Consider the following 18,812-nt stretch of genomic DNA (forward strand, 5'->3'; position numbering starts at 1 on the left):
AGCAATAAGAGTTTATATAGGGAAGAGCACCGAGGCTACTTCCTCTGCAGGAAGCTGTGCTATGTAGACCCTTTGGAGTTTTGTGCCTGTTACTGTACTAGGATCCTGGACATACGTTGTAGCCAGCTCCTTTTTATCCTTTAGAGGAGAAATTGTTTTGTTTTCACGCAAAGAAAGTTGTCTGGTTTTTTTTGGTCATCAATTGTGGCATATAACAAACTATCCAGAAACTTAGTGGTTTAACACAGGGGTGTCCAAACTGCGGCCCGCGGGCCAACTGCGGCTCGCAATCCATTTTTTATTGGCCCGCAGCAAATTCCAAAAATATACTTAGTTTACTTAAATAAACCAGGTGAGGCAATACGTACTTCACCTCGAGTGAGGGGCCCGGCTGTTTGTGAATTTTACCTCATATGGCCCTTGGTGAAAAACGTTGCAAAAAGTTTAGATACCCCTGGTTTAACACAACAATTTTTTGTTTCTCGTGAACCTGCAATTTAGACAGAGGTCAGAAGAGTCATTGTTTTTGCTCCATGAGGTGTCACCTGGGGGGGCTCAAAGGCTGAGGCCTGAAATCACCCGAAGGCTTATTCACTTCGTGTCCAGAGACTGATCCTGGTTGTGGACTGGACCTCAGCTGGGGCTCTTGGCCAGGGCACCTCTGGGTACATGGCTTCTCCAGGTGGCCTGAGCTAGGTCACTGTGTCACCCCATAGTGTCTGAATCCCAAGGGAAAGTATCCTGAGAAAGAACCAGGCAGAAGCTGCTTTGCCTTCTCTAACCTAGCCTAGGAAGGCTGTCTCGTGTGTACTACTTACTCTCTAGATACTCTAGAAGGAAGTCACTAAGGCAGCCCACTTTCCAGGATGGGTGAATTCAACGACTCCACCTTTCAGTGGAAGGAGTGTTACAGGATTTACTTGTTTTCAAAATCACCCCATGCTTGTTCAGTGTTTTAGAACACCAAGTAGTATCCTTCTCTGGAGCACACTTAACTTGATTTTTAACTGGAATATCTATAAATAGGGAAACAGCCAAAAGACCCAATCATGGAAGGTTATGAAGTTATATGTTGATTAGCTAGTTTGGAAACTAGAAGGAAGTAATTTTTTCATTGACTAATGATGGCTATAAAGTCTAATGTTCAGTTGGAAAGGAGCCAAAGGAAACATGAAACAGAAGATTAAATAAACAAACAAGGGCCACGAACAACAGAAGCATCACCAAGTTTAGAAGCTTATGGTTGTGAGCTTCTCTCAAGTCCAGAGAGCTGATCCTGGGGCCCACTGAAGGGTTTGGGGGCTCTCTGAACACTTCTCAGTGAAGGCAATTTTGAGTGTGTGCACACACACATACCTTCTTCTGCAGAGGCCCTCATGGGGTCCAGGCTATCGAGGAGGCCAGAACCAGGCCAAACACTCAGCTCCAGAAGGGCAGGGTTTAGCCCTTCCCTTAGGTACTTGTGGTGCAGGCTGCTGGGACACAGGAAGGGTGTGACGTCATGTGCACGTCCATCTTTAAGATGATTAGGACGTGGGTATGCTTTATTTTGGCCTTAATCTATGCTAAAAAAAGAACTATCAGTCATGTATTATTTTGGTAAATATGATTTTTTATTTATTTTTAGCACAAAGATTCTGTGGTTCCTTACCTTCTTCGACTTCTTAAAGGTCTTCCAAAAGTGTATTGGGTAGAAGAAAGCACAGCTCGTAAAGGCAGAGGTAATTTTGTATGTGTTCCCTAAGTGCAAGGAAAAATGTGTATGTTCAATATCTGTAAGGATCAGTATTTAATTATACTAACACATCAGTTAGGATGTGTCTAGATGGTTCTACCCAGGCCTGTGGGACAACTGCCCGTCTGCAGCAACATGGACTGTGCCCACTCACTGTTGTCATGGACGAGGGAGGGGGAGGGCAGGGCCGAGCAAGCCAGTTTTCCATTGCACTCTGAGAGTGAGCAAGAACATTGAGACCTTCAGGAACCTTTTCGCACGTCTCATTGGCCAGAATTGGGTCACCTGCCAGTCCCTGAACCAGTCTCTGTTACCCTTAGATGACTAGGCTCACTCCTGGAATGAGGTCAGTTCTCCAAACTGCATTGCTGCTCAAAAAGGAAGGGTGAGATAGATGTTCAGGACCCAACCCACGTTCACTATAAATACCCCGTTTCCCTGAAAATAAGACCTAGCCAGACAATCAGCTCTAATGCATCTTTTGGAGCCAAAATTAGTATAAGACCCCGTGTTATATTATATATTATATTATATATTATACCCGGTCTTATAGTAAAATAAGACTGGATATTATATTATATTATATTATATTATATTATATCCGGTCTTATAGTAAAATAAAACCGGGTCTTACATTAATTTTTGCTCCAAAAGACACATTAGAGCTTGTTGTCCAGCTAGGTCTTATTTTCAGGGAAACACGGTAGTTTTACCACTTTATTGCTGTTGCTAAATTTCAGTTAAACTTTGCACCTTTAGAAATGGAATAAATTCAGGTGTATTTCTTTTTAACTTGTATTTTATTTTGATCTGTCTTTAAGGTCAGAGAGAAAGTTAGATCATCTTTTTCCCTCTTCCCTTCCACCGCCCTTCCCTCCCTACCTCCTGCTTGCTTTGTTCCTTCCCGTTCTTCCAAAATATTTACACACGTCCACTGTATGCCAAGCGTTGCACTAAACACTTACAACGTTGATGTTCTCATAAACTAATTTCCCAAGCCTCCAAAATTAGCTTGGAAGACCTCCAACGTTTTAGAATCTACGACCCATGAGACTGAAGTTTCCACGTAATCTCTCTGAGCGTTTCAGCTTGCCTGAGGCCCACCTTCAGATATAGCAGGTGGCTGTAAAGAAGGCCCTTGTCCTTTTTGTTGGTGGCATGGTGGCCGGTCTGCTAAAGATGGGTTTTGTTGTTCTCATGAACATCGTGCTTATGCCTTGATGTTTGGGTTTTTGTCATTTCTGGTGACATACTGTGCCTAAAACAGGCAGATCTCAAATTATGCACATATCTTGGAATTTAAAAGAGTACAGATTAAATATAGGGAGAACGTTCAAAGGTCAGACGTTTATGTCCACTGTTGTTATCTAATTTGGGAAGAAGTAGACTACCAGTGGACCTTGATTCTATTTTTCTGTTCCCTTATTTCAAAACAAGTATCACTTCTAAATACATGGACTCAGAGTGCCATCCCTGGGCCAGCAGCATCAGCGTCATCTGGGAACTTGTTAGAAATGCAGATTCTCAGTCCCACATCAGAGCTACTGAATTAGAAGCGGGGCCTGGGAGGCGGCTAAGCCTGCATTTTAACAAGCCCTGCAGGTGATTCTGATGCGCGGTCAAGTCTGAAAAAGACCTAGAGCTGCATCTTCAAATAAGTGCAGAAGTAGAAATGTGACAGTCTTCTGCTGTGTACTGTGCATGTAGCCATAAAATAGTGGGCCGCTCTATATGTCCTTGATTAAATAGTTAGTATTGATTAAATTGATTAAATATTTAATAGTGATTGGACCTACACAGCGATGGTCCTAACATTTTGAAGGTGTACTTGATAGAAGTGCTGCTTTGCTTTTGGTCTTTTGGGTGTAGTGCTCTGTTCTCGACCTTGAGGCCAAGCTCCTGAGAATCTCCCTGCTAGGAGGCTCAGTAGTGCAAGGGCTTAAAAACCTAAGAGGAATAGAGCAACTCTTTGGAAGCTCTTATTAGGATTTTCTCCATTTGTCAAAATAAAGCAGAAAAGAAAATACAAGCATTCAATTCAGTTTAAAGTAGCAGTACTAGGTATTTGACAATTACCCTCCATATACTCAAGAATTGATTTCTCACTTTTATTCAGGTTGGGAATAAAAAGTGGAATCTGTCATATTGAGAGGCCTTATAATGTCAAACTATAAATTGGCTTAGGAAACATTTAAGTTTATTGAACCAAAACTTTTTTATTAAAAGAAAGGTAGGAGTGTTTCTTAGCAAACATGTTGGGCCCAGACCTGTTCTTTTGAGACCCATGTCAGCGAGGGCAGCCACCACTGTAAACCGGTCCCTTGGCAGGCTGTATGAGAGAGAGAACACACTGAACTGGGTGGCCAGGAGGTGTGGCCCAGCGTCTCATTTGTGGTACTGGTCTTCTTTGCGTCTTTATGCCTTCCAGGCGCCCTCCCAGTTGCTGAGAGCTTCAGCTTCTGCTTGGTAACTTTGCTGTCTGATGTGGCGTACAGGGACCCTTCACTTAGGGATGAGGTAAGTGTGTGGTGACTTGTGCATTTCTGTAAGATTAAAAGAGATAGCCAGATACGTTAGAATCACGTTATTATTTTAAAAGTTAACAGGCTGGAAGTTAAGGGCTTTTCTATAAATAACATTTATCAGAAGAGAAGGTAACACAAGATGATGACATAACTTCAATATATGAAATAGAGAAAATATTTCTTTTCACATCTATAGGTTATTCAGCATCATGTAGCATTAGCAAACTGTAAGAATTTTGACGTGATTATGAACAAGTCATGTCAAACCAACTTCATTCTCTTCTTTGCCTGGGTTTTCTAAGACGGGCAGTAGAGGGAAATGAGGTGGATATAGTCTAGTTGGTCTTCATCAAGGCCTTGGACAGACCCTCTCCTGACGTGCTGGCATATGGGATGAGCACCAGAAGAATTCAGAGGGTTTTCAGAACTGCCCAAAGGACCCCCTGAAAGGGTGACTGGGGAGGTACCAGCCCCACCAGGAGCCTTTGGTAGCCTGCCCCCTACCATTGAAGCAAATTGAGCCAGGGCTGTGAATGAAGCTCAGAAAGCAAGTTGATCTCATTTGTAGGTAACACAAAGCCAGGAATTAACAACCAGTATGCTGAACTAAAGCTAATACCATGAGCTTTGTAGGGATCAATGACAGGCAGAAAACACCAACTACATAAGCAGAGGTGGCATAGCTTGGGAGCAGCATGTGTTAAAAAGATGTAAGTATTTTATGTGTCTATGAGCTCATTGAGCCAGCAGTATAAAGCAGCTGCCAAAAGCTAATGACATGTACATGAAAGACTAGAATCTGTGTTGAGTTTGGTGATTACTTGGTGAGTCGCAACATCCCTGGAATATTAATATATTTTATCCTGAGTACTACAATTCAAAACGGTTTCTGACACAGTGAACTATAGTAAAATCAGACTCAGGCAATCAGTATCATAAAGGACTTGTAATCGTAAGGAATGGATGAAAAGAACTAGGGGTATTTAGCCATGAAAAGGGATTTGGAGGCCCGTCACCTGTTTGCGGAATAAGGAGGAAGGAGTGGCTCAGATGGCTGGTGGGGACACGCCCCAGGTGGACAACATTGGCCCAGAGTTAGGAGGAACTCTGGACCAGCCCAGAGAGGGAGGGTTTGTGTCCCTGGAAGGTCAGTTGACAGGTGCTTCAGCAGAGCTGTCACGTGGGGAGTTATGTATCAGATACGAGGTTGGACAAGATAGGTCTAAAGCTTCTAATTTTGAATTAATTTTGTGCTATTTTGCTGATTCTGTTTATAAGTTTTTTTATTCTGTTTCCTTGGCTGTTACAGATTCTAGAGGCACTTTTGCAGGTTTTGCACGTCCTTTTGGACATGTGCCAGGCCTTGGAGATTCAAGAAAAAGGTATGATTACAGATCAAGGCTTTTTAAAAAAGTGATTTTGTGATTATTGTTTCCTTTGCTTTTTCCCAGTCTTTTTTTCTGTTCTTTACTACCCTGTGCATGTGATGGATGAAAACCTTTCTATATTAGGTTGCCTTTGTTGTGTGTTAGCTAAGAGGCACATAAGGGTCATGAGCACAGCTTTGCTACCTGAATGCTGAGTGACCTTGGACAAGTCACCTCACCTTTATGGACCATTTATAACATGTCTGACTTCCAAAGGTCATTTTTCCTCTAGTGTAAGGCTATCAATATGATCCCAGGAGGAATAAATATACTGTTTAAGTATAATAAAGGTGCCTGATAACAGGCTGTATAATCGATTTGGGTGTGCCATGAATAGATTAAGACCTCTCAAAGAGGGCAGGTATGTGTGAAGTATTGTCTGAAGTTGTTAATGTCAGATTGGCCCTGTTGCTGTGGCTTATTCTGACCCTTCAGATTTGTTGGTGGGTTGTGAGTTGTGAGCCAGCGTTGTAGGTTGGTACAGTATGGTTCTCTTGCAGGTATCTTTCTGGTATCAGAACAGTCTTACTTTGTTTTCTAGAATACCTTTGCAAGTATGCAATCCCATGCCTGATTGGAATTTCACGAGCGTTTGGGCGTTACAGCAACACAGAAGAGTCTCTCCTCTCGAAACTCTTTCCCAAAGTCCCTCCTCATTCCCTCCGAGTCCCAGAGGAGCTGGAGGGCATTCGGAGGCGTTCCTTCAATGACTTCCGCTCCATCCTCCCCAGCAATTTGCTGACTGTGTGTCAGGAGGGCACCCTGAAGAGGAAGACCAGCAGCGTGTCCAGCATCTCTCAGGTGGGGCTGCACTCTTGGGAAGAGAGCAGAGCAGAGAGGTCTGTTAAGTGCTCACACGAAGAAAATCCCACTTGTGTGTAGTCTGAGGAAACTTAGAAAACCTAAAGGAGTCTCACTAGAATTCTCTTTAATATAAAGGCCGTGTCTTTTTTAAGATTTCTAAGTGATGTCATCTCCTAGTCACAAAGTATTCGTTTCCTAGCAGTTGGGTGCCAAACTCTATTCTGAGCAGGAGACAGTTGGTCCCCTAAAGAAGTATATAGTTGACTCATGGAGAAAAGATAGACACGAAACACTGAGAATAATTCAGCTCAGTAATCAAGTATAAAATGTACGTTAGACTTGAAGAATTTAGTGATTTGGTATATAGTAGAGAATTTAGTGATTTGTTATATAGTAGAGAATGCTGTAGCTGCGGTGGGCTTCAGGGAGGAGGTGAGGTTTGGTCCAGGATGTGAAGTCCAACCATTGAGCTGGCAGAAAGAACCTTGTCTAAGATGAATCTGAGGTCTCACTGGTCTTTTCTGATGTGTAAGCATGGTTGTGTGTTTCAGGTCAGCCCTGAACGTGGAATGCCCCCTCCCAGTTCCCCTGGAGTATCCGCCTTTCACTGCTTTGAAGGTGGGTTTCACCTTTCTGCCGAGAATGTCGACGTAGCACTCGATAGCAGGGTCACAGTGATGATTTCTTGTCATGTTAGGGATGGTAATGCCAGTGCTCTGCTGTCACACATCTCGAGTGTCAAGCTTTTACAGACTACTCATTTGCATTGAAACTTCTTAAAATTTAATTGGAAAATATTTCAAACAGAAAGAAAAGTGCAGAAAATAATCTACAGACCCCCCTGTGCCTGGGATTAGAATTTTAGTATGTTAACCTGTGAAAGCACTGGTTTTCAGGGAGAAGTACTAATGGTGGGTCCTTCTCTTATGTCTTTTTTCAGGGTCATTAAGTACATAGGTAATATTAAAGAGCATTTTATATTTTTTATAGAGCCTCACTGTTCACAAAGCACTTTCACAGAATGTACTGAATTTGATTCATATGATAGCCCTGTGCAGGGTCAGACATGTATTAAAATTGCCTTCAATTTATCCTCGAGGGAAGTAAGACTGAGTAAGTGATAGGAGAGGGGGAATCAGAATTCCATGCCTCATCATGCCTTCTGTTCCATTTTCGGATGATGCCATTCGCTAAAAGAGCATTTCTCAAGAGGATCTTGAAAGATGTGAGGGGAATTTTTTTTTTTTTTTTTAAAGGGGAGTATCTGAACTCAAATGTGGGCAACTTTGCAGGTAGTATCTTTTGGATATGTGAGAATATAACATGTTATAGTCTATGTATATGTTAAAATGTAAAGGCCAAGTCCACCCACTCAAATCCCACTTCCCAGAGAGAACCACTTGTCCTAGAATATATTCCTTTAGACTTTAAACCTCCCCTTTGCCACCTGTATGCCCTTGGGGCATCTGAGGACGGCCATGTTGTATCCTCGAAGGCTTCTCTTTCCTTGGTAAATCGCTCTCTATACTCAAGGGCCCCTCCCCAGTGGGGCCACCCTCTCTAAGCACTTCCAGTGAGTACTCAAGATTGGGGCCCAAGTGTGGACTCACTGTTTAAGCTTTGTTCAGCAGATACAGCCTGAGCACCGCTCTCCTGTGGAGGTGAGCTGATTGGACGATTTTCTCATTGTCTAAAGTACGCTTCATTGTCGAAGAGACAGGCAGGAAACCACGGCTCCTTCCCTTTTTTTTTTTAAAGATTTATTGGGGAATATTGAGAACAGTATGTTTCTCCAGGGCACATCAGCTCCAAGTCGTGGTCCTTTAGTTGCAGGGGGCGCAGCCCACAATCCCATGTGGGAATCGAACTGGCAACCCTGCTGTTCAGAGCTCGCTCTCTAACCAACTGAGCCATCCGGCCGCCCAGCTCCTTCTCTTTTTGCTCCATCCCTCCCATTTCACTCAGACTTTTCTTACAGTTAGTCTCCCCTTCTCTCTTTCCAGTTCCTCTTCCATAGCGCTGTAAGAATTCTTTTTAAGAATTCTTTTTTAAAAGCATAAATTTTATCATTTAATTTCCTGCTAAAAAACTTTCAGTGACACCCCCCTGCAGAAGTCCCAAATCTTAGATCCTTGGTCCCTGCAGTTCTCATCTTTGGCCTCCATCTATGCCCACTGCACACTGGCTCGGCCACACAGGACTTCAGATTCGTGTCATGGTGTCCATTTGGGAGATGCCTTCTGGCCACAAACTTCTTGTCTTTTATTATTATTATTATTTTAAAAATACACTTGCGTATACTTAAGATAACGAACACACACACGCACAGAGGGTACCAAAAAAAGTATACACGATTTAAGAAAAGAAACTGTATTGAAATTGTAATACTCAATATATACCCATAACAAAAGATGAATACAAGTCACGTTTGACTTCTGCAGTTACGAGAGGTGCTCACAGTGGTTACCATCAGTGTAATTTTAATATAGTTTATTCCTTTCTTAAAATGTGTATACATTTTTTGGCACCCTCTCTATATATACAGTGAAATGATTATTACAGTCAAGCTATTAACATACTCATCTCCTCACATGGTTACCATTTTTTTCTTTTTTTGGGTGTGGGTGTGGGTGAAAGCACCTGAAATGTACTCTCTTAGCAAATGTCCAGTATTCAGTACTGTATTATTAACTATGGTCATCAGGTTGTGTGTTAGCTCTCTACACTTATTCAACCCACATAATTGCAACTTCGTACCTTTGACCAACATGTCCCCACCCCCCACCCCACCCCCGCCTGTGGTAACCACCGCTCACCTCTTTGCTCCTGTGTCTCTGACTTTGTTAGATTCTACATATAGATGAGATCATGCAGTCTTTTTTTCGTTCTGTGTCTGGCTTATTTCACTTAGCATAAGGTCCTCCAGATTCATTCATGTTGTTGCAAATGGTAGAATCCCCCTTTTTCCTTTTTAAGGCTGAGTAATACTCCATTTTATCTATGTACCTGTACACACAATGTATATATTCACATACATTTTATACACACACATAACTTCTTACCTCCCTCCCCAGCTGTCCCCTTTACACCAGCCTTTTTCTCTCCCTCCCTTCTTTCCTCCTTCATTCTCTCCTTCAGTGGGGCCTTTATTATGTTGGCCCCCAGCGTCTCATTCCTCTCAGTACTACCGCCCATCCCCTCCTTGTAAGTTGCTGGGTTCCCCTCTTGGGACCCACCGACCTTTAGTCAGGTCTTCATCAGAGACTACACATCAGCTTTGACGCAATTGGGATAAACGCAACTCTGCTTTTTCTGTGCTTGAGAAAGTCATAACATTTCTTCTTTGTTTTTTTATAGATTGATATTGTTACGAAGTGTTGGATGATTGGCTTTTTATTTTTGTTCTGACTTTAAAATTTTAGTAGTGTGCATTTTTATTCTAATTTTGATGGTAGAATATCTTTGGGGCCCTGTAGATGTCAACCTTTCACATCTCTCAACCTTTAAAAAGGTGTATGTAATTCTTTCTTTTTTTTTTTCTTCCCACCTGTTAAGTTACATTGTCTGGGTTGAAAATATAGGACATGGTTATATCTGAGCCTGGCATCACTCCCCAAGGATTTGCAAACTAGCCTTTGCTTCTTAATTAAAAAACAAGGAATTGGAGTATAAACAAAAGCAAAGTCTATGCCTTTGTTAGTTACTGAGGGAATCAGCTGGAGAAGGTATCTTGCTCACATGTTACTGTGAATGACTTTCCTGCTTTCTTCTCCATCAGTCTCTTACTTACCTGATGGGAGTGTCCTGGAGCCCGATTACTACTTCTCCACCATCAGTTCCAGCTTCTCAGTGTCTCCTCTATTCAATGGCGTCACCTATAAGGAGTTCAGTATTCCACTAGAAATGCTTCGGGAACTCCTAAACTTGGTAAGCAGAGCATTAACGGATAAACAGACCATGGGTGTATCAATACGTAAAATTGCCAGTGATGTAATCCCGTATTTTTTTTTAAAGGAAAAACTAGGAGTTTCTCAGTATTTAAGAGTACAGCTTAGTAGCCATAATTTTCAGGCTAAAGAAGGAAGGAGAGTTAACATTCAGAAAACAATTGTGCGATATGTTCTCATTTAATCCTTGCAGCAACCATATGGGGGAGGCAGCAATGCATCCCCATTTTAGAGGTAAGGAAAGTGTCAAATATACCAAGGATCCATAGGCCAAGGGCAGGGCCAAGGCTCAGCCCAAGGAATCTGACCCCAAGTCCAGTTTCCATTGCACCTAACTCCCTCTCAGGGGCTGCTCTATTCGGATCAATACAAAACCTAGCTTATTCATATTTGGGTACCTTTGGATGGCCTTTGAGGTGCTGTCAGAGAGGGCATGTTGCCATTGTCAGAGTCCTGAAATGGGACTCTCAAATGGCTTTTCTTATATTTTTGGAAGAGCCAGTGCGCAAGGCTTGGGGAGGAGGGAGCAGCCATCAGTGCCCAAGGGCTGGCTGTGAAGGTGCCCTTGACATCTGGGAGGGGATTGGAGAAAATGGCAGTGATGACTGGAGTCTGAATGTTTTCACATCCTGGAAATGGACATCTAACATCAGCACATTTGAGAGAGTTGGTTCCTTTTCTGTTTTTATGTCATTCCAATCTAGATAAGAAAAGAAGTTTCAAGTGATGGCAGAATTAGGGCATTTTGTGGGTATGGTTTGATACGGAGCCATAATTTGTATATTGTGGCCTGTTCTTCCATCACATCTTCCACCACATGGGCCTGTTATGTGGTTTTTCCATCAACACAATTTATTCTTTGGTAGAAGGAGCTGGCATTCCTGTTTCTCACTGTGTTTGTCAAGTGCCTCACGAAGCCTTGTTTCCCTGGTAGGTGAAGAAGATTGTTGAGGAGCCTGTTCTCAAATCCTTGGATGCGGTTACAGCCGGTGTAATAGAGGTACGTCCCTTCTGGTGGACGTCATGCTGAGATCCGCCTGCCGTGAACCTGTGTGTGAAGAGAGCAGGGAGGGTTTGTGTGGGGCTGGAGTGGAAGGGTTTGGCAGTGAGTTTTCAGCTCAACTTCCCTTGTCCCAATAATGATAACACACCTATCAACTGAAAGCTTGCTCGATGCCAGGTTCTTTTAAATATATACTACCTCCCAGTGCCTGTGAGGAGGTCAGTGTCTCCATTTCACAGGTGAAATAGAGAGCTTCAGGGGACTCACTAACTTGCCTTCGTCACACGGTCACCAGGAGAGCTGGGAATTCCCTGGGTCCCCTGACTGAAGCCCGTGCTCTTTTACCTTCCTCGCTCCTTTGGTGCTTCCAAAACCACTTCTCTGGGCTCAGTACACACTCCCTCAGACTTTCTGGGCACGTACAGACCCTGGATTTTAATGTATCTGGAACCAAGGTCTATAGCATTATTTATAAAATCGTTAAATGTTGGTGTTGGGAGGTCTCAAAACCTCAGGGAACATTTAGGTCTGTCCCCTTTTGAGTGCTGGGATCCAGAGCAATTGCCATTTGCCAGGCTGAGGATTGCCGTGGGCGTGTGCTGGACCCAGATTCCTTGTGAAGGATGTTCTTTCTCTCAGCTGATGGGGAGGCACACAGTGCCTGGTACCACTGGGGTCAGCTCTGAAGAGGGGGGATCCCCAGGGACCTTCTGTGCCTGCAGATTGTGTCTTCTCCTGCCCTACACGGGCTCCCAGCAAGCGGTGTACAAACGACAGATGTATGTGCTGTGCGTGGTTTGCTCTGGGTCAGTTCTTGGCTGAAGAGCACAGTTCCTGTAACTCTCCAGGTGACAGTCTGGCACTTACTACCTTGTCTTCAACCTTTTCTAGTTGTGCCCTCCCCATTGGCCTGAGCTGTTGCTCTCTCACTGTTTGCGGTCTCAGAGGCCGCTGGGTTTCCTGTCAGTTTGCTCACCTGTGACCCAGGGCAGACCAGGAGGACCAGGGCTGGCACCTGGGCTGGACGGTCAGAACAACTGGCCAGTTGTTGGGCCTGCACCCCCTCTTTAAGGAAGTGTCAATCTGGGGCCTGAGGGGAAAGTTGGGTCTCAGTGGGGATCCCCTTTAGGGCTTGTGTTATGGGTAGAGGGAAGGCTGAAAGTAATGGGACTCTGAGACCCTCTTCCCCAGAGGAGTTTCGGGTATTTTTGTTGTATAATTTGGACTTGAGCACACGTGTCCATTTCATGCAATGGTTTTGTGGCTTTCAAAAAGGGTGTATATAATATACTCAGTTATCAATAATTACTGGTAATTATTACATGCTTATTATGTACCAGACACTGCGATAGGACTTGACTCACTTGCTCATTGTATTCGACAGCAAATTCCCCATTTACAGATGGGGAAACTGAGGCTTATGGCTTTAAGATTACATAGCTAGGGAGTGGTGGAGTTGGGCTATATTCTCTGGCTCCCTTTCTCCGCTTCCTGATTGCAGTGACTTCCTCCTGGCTCTGGAGTCAGACCCCTGGGTCACCTTAACCTCAGCAAGTCTCATCTCTTCATCTCTGCCCCACAGGGATGTTGTGAGAACGTGTGAGGTGGTGTCTGGGAAGCAGTTAGCCAGTGCCCCCCATGGCACTTTGTTAACCATAGCTCCTGTTATCAGTGCCCTCTTGAAATCCTGGTCACTCTCACGTCCTTCAGGCAGTTCTCGTGCCCTCCACGTGACTCTCACACCTTCCCCCAGCCTCCCGCCACAGGCCCCTTCCCGCCCCACACAACCTCTGGCCCCACTGCAGTCTTGCCTCCTCTCCCTCCTCATCCTCTTCGCCTGTGTTTGCAGAGCACTTGTATGTGTGTCAAGAATTATAATAAGCTGTGCCTTTCCATCCTACTAAACTGGGAATCTGGAGAAGTTAAGAACAGCGTCTTATTCATCTCAGGAAACCTTGTGTGAATTTCTTCTCCAGAGGAAAAATAATGCTACATTTGAGATTAGATTGCTAAAAAGAATAATTTAAAATGAGTTCCGTTACAAAACATAAGCTGAATCTGAAGGTGCCCTGGCTGTGGTGTCTGTCGCTTGAGTGGTGGGCAGGATGGAATCCCACGGTCTGGTGGTCTCTTCACTGTCTCTTTCCTCCGCCGCCTCCCATGTCCCCCTGAGTTCAAAGATGGTGAGCAAGGGGTTGGTGGTCTTTCCTTCAAGGGTGCAGGTGGCTGCTCCCCTACAGACATCTCAGGAGGTATGAACCTGCTATTTTCCTGATGCTTAAGAGGGTGAAGAGAGTAATTAAAGTGCTTCAAGTGGTGAATCATGGTAAATGGTTTTTCCACTTACAATGTGAAGTCATGAATGTAAGAATTACTTACCCGGGCCTCACACGAAGGTGAAGGTAGGCCCGGAGGAGCGTTTCTGTGCTGCAGTCACATGCCTCTGCCTCCCCTGCAGGCCAACCCCAGTGCTGATCTCTACTACCTCACGTTCAGCGACCCCCTGTATGTGGCCATGTTTAAGATGCTGCGCGACACTCTGTACTACATGAAAGGTGAGGACTTGGCACATGCGTGTCAATGCGGTGAGACTGGGTTCTGGGCCACTGCTACAGGCCTGTGCTTCCTCTCTGCTGGGGACACTTAAAAGCACACACAAGTAACATGATCACGTTACTAAAAATTTGGAGAAAAAGCAAACAAAAAAAAGTGTCCCCGATCCTGTTCCCCTAGTGGCATCAATGATGGCTTTTTTGGTGGGTTTATTTCCTCACGTATTTTTCTGACATGGATGTGTTGTATTGTCCTGATCATGGATACAATTTAACATGTCTACTTTCTAAAGTTTAAAAACAAAAGAAAATGAGGTACTCATAATTTTATGACTCAGAGATAGTATATTAATAGAGCAGCACACACACAAATTTTGCATTTCCTTCCATCTCTTTATTTGTATATTTTTAAAACACTTTTCCTAAGCTCTTCCCGAATGTTATCGAATGCTCTTCATAAACGTAAGTTTTGATGACCATATAATATTCTATCTATCATGTAGATATGCCATAATCTAGTTAATTCATTTTCCTAATATGATTTCAAGGGCTCTTGGGAGGCGGAGGCTGAGTCTGGCTGGGGCCACAGTAGAAGTAGGTTCACACAGGAGGGACTCCGCCTGACCCCCAGGAGTCCCTGCAGCCTCCCTTCCCACCTGAGCTATGTGTTGCCGGCTTCCTCAACTAGTCTGACTTATGCCCATCACAGTGGTTCTGCTGAGTTTTCCAGGTTCCAAGGATGAGAGTTTGAAAAGATTCTGGGCACTCCAAGATCCAGGCCTGTAGCCAGGGCATTCTCTGCAGGCTACACCCAGTTTTTCCCCTTATCTGAGAACTGACAGCCTTTAAAAGTCACTGTGTACCTGTGCAATCATTATGATTAAACTTATACAGTGATGTATGCCAATTATATCAATAGAACTGGGGAAAAAATAGTAATATATATATTATATATATATAACTGAAGTATTTCCTGTTGTTAATTGGACCAGTTCTAGTGATGATACATCCCAATTTGTATGTTTCATATATTCAGGTTTCAGTATATTGACCTCTTAAAGCTCTCACTTCCCTGGGAAATGATCATTTGCTCTGAGTGCCAGGTGGCACGTGTGTAGAGGACATCTCTGCCCAGCCAGTCCAAGCTCTTCCCCGCAGGCATTCTTTTTTTTTTTTTTTTTTTTAAGGAGGACACAGCTCACAGTGGCCCATGGGGGATCGAACCGGCAACCTTGGTGTCATTAGCACCACGCTCTAACCAACTGAGCTAACTGGCCACCTCCCCAGCGGGCATTCTTAGAACCACAGCAGCCAGCAGCAAATAACGCTCTTCTTGGGTTTTTGTTAGAGTGGAAGGACTGTAGACCGTCACAGTCGGCTGCCTGAATTTTGGCGGAGTTTTGTTTCCAGCTGCAGTGCCTGCTCTTTCCTACAGACCTCCCAACCGCCTTTGTGAAGGAGATCCATGATTTTGTGCTGGAACAGTTCAACACAAGCCAGGGGGAGCTTCAGAAGATTCTGCACGATGCAGACCGGATCCACAATGAACTGAGCCCCCTCAAGCTGCGCTGCCAGGCGAACGCCGCCTGTGTGGACCTCATGGTGTGGGCCGTGAAGGATGAGCAGGGTGAGTGAGCATCAGCTCCTGCCACGCCCTGGGCGTCTAGTGTCCGCACCGGGGAAGGCGGACATGGCCAAAGCCGCAGGGCCTGTGTCTTCTCTCCTGTACTTCCTGCTGGTTCATTGGACTTTTATATGGCGAGGAGGGAGCTCTGTGCTGGAGGAAAAGGTGCTTGTCTAGGGGGAGCAGCAGAATGAGAAGCATGCAGCCGTGTTCTCGCTCACAGAACACTGTGAGGACAGGACGTGGGGCTCAGGGCCAGCAGAGAAGAGAAAGCAGTCACGGGGTGCAGGACGGTCTTTTCACAAGAGGAGCAGAGCTGAGCTTTCAGTTAGGACATCTGCCTCTGAACACTTTCTGGTGTAACCTCTCAATATTAATAAACCCTGCAAAAAAGGGTGTCTCTGGGGTGTAGGTGAATTATATGATTAATTGGTGACGGAGTATTTTGTAAGTTTTGGCCTTTACTAATTGTTGGTACCCTCCTCTGGTTTTGGATTTAGGTGCAGAAAACCTTTGCATCAAGCTGTCTGAGAAGCTGCAGTCCAAGACATCCAGCAAAGTCATCATTGCTCATTTGCCCTTGCTCATCTGCTGTCTGCAGGTCAGTCTCACGGACACGGGAGAGGCTAAGATCCCACCAACAAGGCCTCTGGTTGTGCATTCAGGCTGTGGTTGGCATGCCAGCAGCAAAGTCGGAGCGGCTTTCTTTAGGAACTTGAACTAGAGCCTGCTTTGGACAAAGTTCACCACTGAGTTGGGGTGGGGTTGGGGTGCTGCCACCAGGGTGCCAGGATTTCTGTGAGTGGGGTCCAGGGGTAGCTGGTCCTCCTTTGTGGGGAGGCTGCCCTGTACTTGCCAGCCAGGCCATTCCCAAGGCCGCAGGAGTTGGGAGCCAGAGGGTTATGTGAGAGGACGTCTCCTGACGTCTGTGGTACCAGCTCTGCTCTGCCGAGACTCTTCCCTTATTGCAAACCTCAGTAACTTCACACCTGTCATTGTTTAGAAATCATATTTTGTACCCTTTCTCCGCTATTTTGCTTCAAAAAGAAATGGACATCCCTTAACAATACAATCCCCCTTAGGTGGAGGAGAGTCAGGACCGTCCCCGTTTCCTGTCTTTGTGCCCAGTGGGCAGCTGGCCCCTGGGAGCTTTGACCTTGGAAGGTTCTGGTCAGACTTGGGTATCTGAAGGGTTGAGCATCTCATGGCCCAGCTGGCCTTTTCCTGGGCTGCATGACAGGTCGATGGTGTGTTGCAGGGTCTGGGCCGCCTGTGTGAGAGGTTCCCGGTGGTGGTGCACTCGGTGATGCCGTCTCTGCGGGACTTCCTCGTCGTCCCATCCCCCGTGCTGGTGAAGCTCTATAAGTGCCACAGTCAGTACCACACAGGTAACAGGACGGCTGTACCCAAGGTTGTGCCTCCAGCCCCCAGCCCCTGTGTGTTCTTGAGGCTCCAAGAAAAGGACCACATGCCTGCATGTGTGAGCCCAACACAGTTCTGTGACTGAGAAGTTGTGGCTGGGCTGTGTGCATGGGCTCATTCCTCCTTGTCACCTTTTCTCGTGGTTTCCCCCGTGTGATCCCCTCAGGGCTCCAGCCCTTTCCTTCCTCCCTCCCGTTATGTGCACCCACCACCACTGAAGGCCCCTCTCTGGTCCCACTTGCTTTTGGGCCCCTCTCTCACTGAGATTGTCTGAAGTGTGAGTCCTTCATGTCCAGACCCTGGGCCAGCAACTTGGTGCGCAATCTTATCTTGTCCCCTCGCCCCAAGGGAACATATGGTTTCTACAGACAATGGCATGGGCCCAGAGCAAATCAGGTTACCTGTAATGAGTAACATTAATTAAATAGCCACTGTGAGCCCAGGCTCTCTTGTAGTACAGTTCATCCTCCCCATAGTCCTGTGAAGGTAGATGTTTTATCCTCTCCCTTTAGATGAAGAAATCTAAACTCGAGTACCTGAAAGACTCTGCCGGCCCGCAGTGAGGAGGGGTCCCTCTGGCTTTAAGGCCCTGGCACTCGCCCTCGCCCCAGCCCTTACTGGCTCGTGCACATTAGCTAGATAACCCTTCGGGTGGGTGCCTGTGGGTTCTCATCAGGCCTTTTGAACCATTTCTTAAGAAATTGCTGTTTTACGTATTTATCACTTTATAACCTAAGCGTTCTCCCTTTTGATTTGCATGTGTTTATCTCATCCTTCCTGTTCTCAGACACTTTTGTTTCTGAAATTTTTGGTCAAGTTTTTTTTAGAGTGATTTCTTTTATAAGCTAAAAATGATTGGCCTATTATTTGGTTTTGAATTACAGACAAGGGGGTGGAAAGTGACAGGCTTACCCAGGTACTTATTTGAACTTTTGCATTCAGTTGCCGGCAATGATATAAAAATCAGTGTAACCAACGAGCATTCTGAGTCGACGCTGAGCGTCATGTCAGGAAAGAAGAGCCAGCCCTCCATGTACGAGCAGCTTCGCGACATCGCCATCGACAACATCTGCAGGTGGGAGGCCAGGCCAGGGGGTGGGCGCCGGTGAGGAAGGAAGTGGGGTTTCAAACACAACGAACTCTTACAAAATAAGGAATGTTTATCATTGTTCAAAGCTTGTTTTTGATTATTCTAAGCCTACACTTGATCTAAAAATAGGAATTGTTGTATTTTTTTTAAAAAGCTTCCTGCCTTTCCCTGATCTTACACATAATAGAAAAATAGAGAAATTTTGTAATGTATAGAAAAGTAGAAAAGAAATATCTATTAGTCCACCATCCAGAGTAACAACATTTGTCATGTTTTCTTTATCTTTTTTTTCTTGCGTTATTTTTAATATAAATGAGAGGTTTTATATGATTGAGTGTCTCTTGCTACCGAGGGCCCTGCTGTGTAGACTTGCTCTCCAAACTTAGGGAACAAATCCATTCTGATTTACTTGAAATGTATCTCTCAATTCTGACTCCTGGCTCTCAGAAGCCAATTCGAGACAGTAGCTCAGCCCCCTCTCTGAACCCTCATTCTTTTCTGTCTCGGATGCCTGGGAGCCAAGCGAGTGGGAGAGAGAGATGCCTGATAAGATTTTATGTTCTTAAAGAGTTTTAAAATTTCCTCTTTTCTCTAGATTATAAGCATTTCTCCATGCTCTTAAAACCTTGCTACATAAATTTAATATTCTCTCAGCCATCTCAGGACCATCTGTCTTTTGAATC

The 18,812-nt window shown here is 44.8% G+C and overlaps 1 protein-coding gene across 1 annotated transcript in view; it reads left to right on the forward strand.

Moving 5' to 3' along the window:
- PI4KA (phosphatidylinositol 4-kinase alpha) overlaps window positions 1-18,812 on the forward strand; it is a 112,247-nt gene that overhangs the window by 25,125 nt on the left and 68,310 nt on the right. Inside the window, exons 3-14 of the mRNA XM_019710135.3 lie at window positions 1,628-1,721; window positions 4,164-4,252; window positions 5,570-5,642; window positions 6,229-6,488; window positions 7,043-7,109; window positions 10,270-10,418; window positions 11,373-11,438; window positions 13,900-13,996; window positions 15,429-15,620; window positions 16,118-16,218; window positions 16,876-17,005; window positions 17,982-18,114. Of these exons, the coding sequence (XP_019565694.2) occupies window positions 1,628-1,721; window positions 4,164-4,252; window positions 5,570-5,642; window positions 6,229-6,488; window positions 7,043-7,109; window positions 10,270-10,418; window positions 11,373-11,438; window positions 13,900-13,996; window positions 15,429-15,620; window positions 16,118-16,218; window positions 16,876-17,005; window positions 17,982-18,114 (1,451 nt within the window). The remainder of the gene's footprint in view (window positions 1-1,627; window positions 1,722-4,163; window positions 4,253-5,569; window positions 5,643-6,228; window positions 6,489-7,042; window positions 7,110-10,269; window positions 10,419-11,372; window positions 11,439-13,899; window positions 13,997-15,428; window positions 15,621-16,117; window positions 16,219-16,875; window positions 17,006-17,981; window positions 18,115-18,812) is intronic.

The sequence above is a fragment of the Rhinolophus sinicus genome, chromosome 9 (assembly GCF_057876585.1).
Source record: "Rhinolophus sinicus isolate RSI-liver-muscle chromosome 9, RSI-T2T, whole genome shotgun sequence".
Taxonomy (NCBI): domain Eukaryota; kingdom Metazoa; phylum Chordata; class Mammalia; order Chiroptera; family Rhinolophidae; genus Rhinolophus; species Rhinolophus sinicus.